We start from the raw sequence: 4,999 nt of genomic DNA on the forward strand, positions 1-4,999 counted from the left end.
AGGTACACCAGGTGTGCCTCCACCTACAAACAGGTCTGCCCCTTCCCAGGAGACCATTGAGGAGGTGGAGGAGCTGCTGAACACCCTCCCTGGGGTGACATCGGTGCACAGCCGCTTCTATGACCTCTCCAGCAAGTACTACCAGACGGTGGGGAACCATGCGGCCTACTACAAGGATGCTCTGCGCTTCCTGGGCTGCATCGAGGTGAAGGACCTGCCAGGTAACTCCTGTGCATGCAAAATCCCACTCTCCATGCTCTGCTTTATCACCTCAGCCTAAAGAATTGCCCTGGTGGAGGTTTTCTCTGTGTTACTTTGGCTGTGCTGTGGTGGATCCAGGATCAGGCTGGATCAAGGACCCTCAGGAGCAGTGGCTGAGAAGGATCCTGCTCCCAAGCTGCACCAGGGGGATGGGAGTAGGGAATGCCCCCAGGAGATGGGATAGTTTGTTTGAATTCCCATAAATCACAGAATCAGTCAGGTTGGAAAGGACCTCTGAGGTAGTGTTAGGTCCAACCTGTGACAACTAGACCATGGCACTAACCAGTCTCTCCTTAAACACCTCCGGGGATGGTGACTTCACCACCTTCCTGTGCTGTCCTTTCCAGGGTCTAATCACCCTTTCTGGGAAGAAATTCTTCATAGATCTTCAGATGCAAAAAGTGACCCTTTCGTGCTGTGATTAGCACAGGCTCCTGAATTTGAGGCTTGGGAGAGGTTGAGGGCTGGGAATGGTTTAAGGAAGTCATGGAAGAGGGTGAGGGAGGGATGTGGGGCTGACAGTGCTGCTTCATCCAAATAATTTGTGTTGGTTTGGGTCTTCCCAGTGTCAGAGCAGCAGGAGAGAGCCTTCACCCTGGGGCTGGCTGGGCTGCTGGGAGAAGGCGTGTACAACTTCGGGGAGCTGGTGAGTCCTGCCACATCCCTCCAGCCACATCCCTTCAGTCCTGGAGCACTGGGAGCTGGTGTTGCCCTGCTAACTCCCTCCTGCCTGGCCCCTACAGCTCATGCACCCTGTGCTGGAGTCCCTGCGCAGCACCGACCGCCAGTGGCTCATCGACACTCTCTTCGCCTTCAACAGTGGCAACGTGGAGACCTTCCAGGCCCTCAAGTCAGCCTGGGGGCAGCAGGTGAGGGGAGTTGGTGTGGGATCAGTCAGTACAGAGGACATTTGGGGTCTGTGGACCTTTACCTTATCGACTTTACCGAATTCCTGGCTCTGGTGCACTGGTGTAATTCTAGTTGGAGCATAGAAATTATTGCATCTTAGTACATATTATTGTTTTTTCTCTCTGTGTGGTGGATGGAAAGGAATAAAGAGAAATCTCCTGTGATCCGAGGGTGAAGCACACACAAATGCTCTGCACAGGCAGATAATCCCAGATTTAACCTCCATAACGCCACTTGCTCCCAGGAGTGATCTATTTCTAGTGGAAAAGAGTGGGTTTCCCTCCTGTTCTGGGAAGTGTAAGGGGAAAACAGTGGTGTGGGTGTTACTTGCACTGACTGTACCAGGAATTACTGACACAGCAGTGGTTTACAGGTTGATTTGTGAGGCCCCTGGCACAGGGCTGTGGCCTGGGGAGGTCTGTGTTGCAGCTCCTGGGATTTATCTTCTGGAACCATTCCCAGGTGGTGGGTGGGCTGTGTTGGTCTCCTCAGTGAAGCCCCCCAAGGGGTTTACTCCTGCGTGTAGCAAGCTGTTCTCCCATGAGATGGGGGGGGAAATGCCATAATGACCTGATTTGATGCATCTCCTCCTCTCTCAGCCCGATCTGGCTGCCAACGAGGCGCTTCTGTTGCAGAAGATCCAGCTGTTGTGTCTCATGGAGGTGAGCTGGGATGTGCTCCCTGTGGGATGTGGGAAGGGGCTGTTCCAGCTGCCCTTTGGAGGTGGGATTGATGTCCTGTGCTGTGGTGGGTGCCTTTAGTCACTCACCTGCAGAACTCCTGGGTACAGGATGTTCAGTGTGGGTTTTGCCTGTAGATGGTGCCACAGGCAGGTGCTGTGAGGAAAAGCACCTTGAGCTGGGCTGCTCGTTCCTGATTCCAGTAGTGCCCCTTTCATGGAGTGCCAGGACACAGGGAATGACTTCCCACTGCCAGAGGTCAGGGTTAGATGGGATATTGGGAAGAAATTGTTCCCTGTGAAAGTGCTGAAGCACTGGCACAGGTTGCCCAGAGAAGCTGTGGCTGCACCATCCCTGGAAGTGTTCATTCCTGGGCTTGGAGCAACCTGGGCTAGTGGAAGGTGTCCCCGCTCATGGCAGAGGTTTAGAATGAGGTGAGCTTTGAGGTCCCTTCCAAGCTAAACCAGTCTGGGATTCTCTGATGTGGAGGAGAGGGAGGAAAGAGCAACATCTGTATCTCAGGGATGGTGCCTGGAGTGATAACACTTACAGTATGTTCTAGCATAGCACAGATTTCTAAAACACAGTTAAAATTTTCATTTCCCAAGACCTGAGAGTCCTTTCCCTGAAAGGAAACCCAAAATAGTCACTTCCTGTCACTGGGAGGCTCTGGCTCTGTGGTCACCAAACCACACTGGTGTATCAAGCTCTGTGGCCCTGTGTTTTATTCAGGAACTGAAGTGCTGAGTTCCCTGAAGCATAACTTGAGATTCATACACACCCACAAACCTGTGTGTGCCTGTTCATGGGGGATTTACACTTCTGGGTGTAACTGGGGAACGAGTTTTACCACCTGGAGGTGCTGAGTTGTCTCAGGGCTTTGGTTCACATCACGGATGCTTCAGCACATGCTGAGCTGCTCTGCCCCTGTTCTCCCCCTGCTCTTCCCTTTCTGTGCAGCCTGGTGGTGTCTAGGAAATCTGCCAGGCATGTGGTGAGGACAGAGCAACACTGCTGCTTCCTGCTGGTGTAAAACATTCTTGTTTGGTGTGTTTGGGTTAAATACCAGAAATACAGTTGCCAGAGCAGAGCGAGACTCGGCAGGGCAGCCTGAGGGAGGTTCTGTGTGCTGTGGGAACCACTAAAACCCCGTGGGGTGTATGTTTTCTGTCTGTTCCTGGGTTTAGATGACCTTCACCCGCCCAGCCAACCATCGGCAGCTCACCTTTGAGGAGATCGCCAAGAGTGCCAAAGTCACCGTCAATGAGGTGAGTCTGGACTTAGACAAACCTAGTAATGTCCAGGTTTTTGAGCTCTTAGTGTGTCTGGATAGACCTGAATCACATAGAATCATTGAGGTTGGAAAAGACCTGCAAGACCATCAAGTCCAACCCGTCACCACATTGACAACTAGACTAGAGGACTGAGTGCCACGTCCAGTTGTTCCTTGGATACCTTCAGGGATGGTGACTCCACCCCCTCCCTGGGCAGCTGCAATGCCTGACAGCCCTTTCCATGAAGAAATTCCTCCTAATGTCCAACCTGGACCTCCCCTGGCACAGCTTGAGGCCATTTCCTCTAATTCTGTCACTTGTTGCCAGAGAGAAGAGGCCAGCCCCCACCTGTCTGGACACACCTCTGTTCCTGCTGCTTTCGAGTGTTGGGGCTGTGTTGACTTTTCCAATTGCCTTGTTCTTCCTGGCATTTCAGAGAAAACAGAATAAAGCTGGGTTTGGGGGAAAAAGAACTCCTGTATATTGAGATATTGAACCTCATGGGAGTTCAGTCACCTCAGAGAAGTGTGATAGAGCTGCTGCTGCCCTGGATCCTGCTGTGTGTGTGAACAGCCTTCCAAAAGCTGCTGCCATGTGAGGGTTTCATTGACCTTGGTGGAGACTGGGTGATCTCAGTGGTTTCCCTGGAATTCTCTTTGTTCCCAGGTGGAGCTGCTGGTGATGAAGGCGCTCTCAGTGGGGCTGGTGAAGGGCAGCATCGACGAGGTGGACAAGAGGGTGCACATGACGTGGGTGCAGCCACGGGTGCTGGACTTGCAGCAGGTAAGGGCCTGGTAGCACCTACTGGCTTGGGGTGAGGTGACTTGGGAGTGAAAGTGGAGCTGGGAAGGATCACTGTGTGGCAGTGAGCCTCCTTGGGACTTCCTGAGGGTGCTCAGGGAAGGAACGAGGAAATGAATCAGCTTGTCCTTATTCATTCCATCAGTGAGGAATGAAAAACCTGTCAGGGCATGGAGCTGGACATGGGTGGTGCATCCCTTGTGAAAGGGACACACAAACCACCATGGAACCACACATACCATGGAACACAGACACCCTGGGACACAGACACCATGACTGTGTTTTCCAGAAGGATGTAGACATCCATGTGGCTGCCTTATTCCTAAATGCATGAAACGATCCCTGGGAATTTCTGGGATGAAGAGGGAAGTCCAGGGTGATAAATAAAGTGTTGAGCTTCTCAAGTTCATCCTTGTAATGTAGGAGACTGTACAGGGTGCCTTTACCTTTAAACCCAAAAAATGAGTGTATGGAATTCTAGCTGGAAACAATTCCTTTGGTGCATTTCAGTGTAACTTTAACCATTGCTGATTTGCTGATAGAAGCTGTTAATCCCAGAATCATGGAATGGTTTGGGCTGGAAGGGACCTTAAAGCCCATCCAGTCCTGCCCCCTGCTATGGGCCCCCTCTAGCCCAGGTTGCTCCAAGCCCCATCCAGCCCTGGTCACTCCCAGGGATGAGGCAGCCCTCTTTCTCCATATGTGGGGGAGTGGTTTGGGCTCTTGTGTGTGTGTCCCTGAAGGTGCCTGTGGGTATTGTCACCATGGCCTTGCCTTGCAGATCAAGGGGATGAAGGACCGCCTGGAGTTCTGGTGCACAGACGTGCGCAGCATGGAGATGCTGGTGGAGCACCAAGCCCATGACATCCTCACATAGAGAGCCTGGCACTGCCCTGGGAGAGCGATTCTTGCTGCTCCTGAGGCCATGGGAGACCACTGACTGCACTGAATCCATGGAAGGGGGTGGGTGGGCAGAGGGGAGAGCAGCCTGGAATGTGGTCCAGAGGAGGACGAGGACGTGGCCTTTTGCTGTGTGACCCTTTGGTGCTTTCCCTGTGCTGACACGAGTGGCTC

At 52.7% G+C, this 4,999-nt stretch overlaps 1 protein-coding gene across 1 annotated transcript in view; it reads left to right on the top strand.

Annotated features, from left to right (window-relative positions):
- The window catches only part of PSMD13 (proteasome (prosome, macropain) 26S subunit, non-ATPase, 13), a gene marked incomplete at its 5' end in the record, with an annotated part of 7,605 nt that extends 2,703 nt beyond the window's left edge, over positions 1–4,902 (top strand). Inside the window, 7 exons of the mRNA XM_009084224.1 lie at positions 50–221; positions 828–907; positions 1,005–1,130; positions 1,770–1,832; positions 3,038–3,118; positions 3,791–3,907; positions 4,707–4,902. Coding sequence (XP_009082472.1) covers positions 50–221; positions 828–907; positions 1,005–1,130; positions 1,770–1,832; positions 3,038–3,118; positions 3,791–3,907; positions 4,707–4,802 — 735 coding nt within the window. The remainder of the gene's footprint in view (positions 1–49; positions 222–827; positions 908–1,004; positions 1,131–1,769; positions 1,833–3,037; positions 3,119–3,790; positions 3,908–4,706) is intronic.
- Between the last annotated feature and the right edge of the window lie 97 nt (positions 4,903–4,999).

The sequence above is a fragment of the Acanthisitta chloris genome, unplaced genomic scaffold, assembly GCF_000695815.1.
Source record: "Acanthisitta chloris isolate BGI_N310 unplaced genomic scaffold, ASM69581v1 scaffold1781, whole genome shotgun sequence".
NCBI lineage: Eukaryota > Metazoa > Chordata > Aves > Passeriformes > Acanthisittidae > Acanthisitta > Acanthisitta chloris.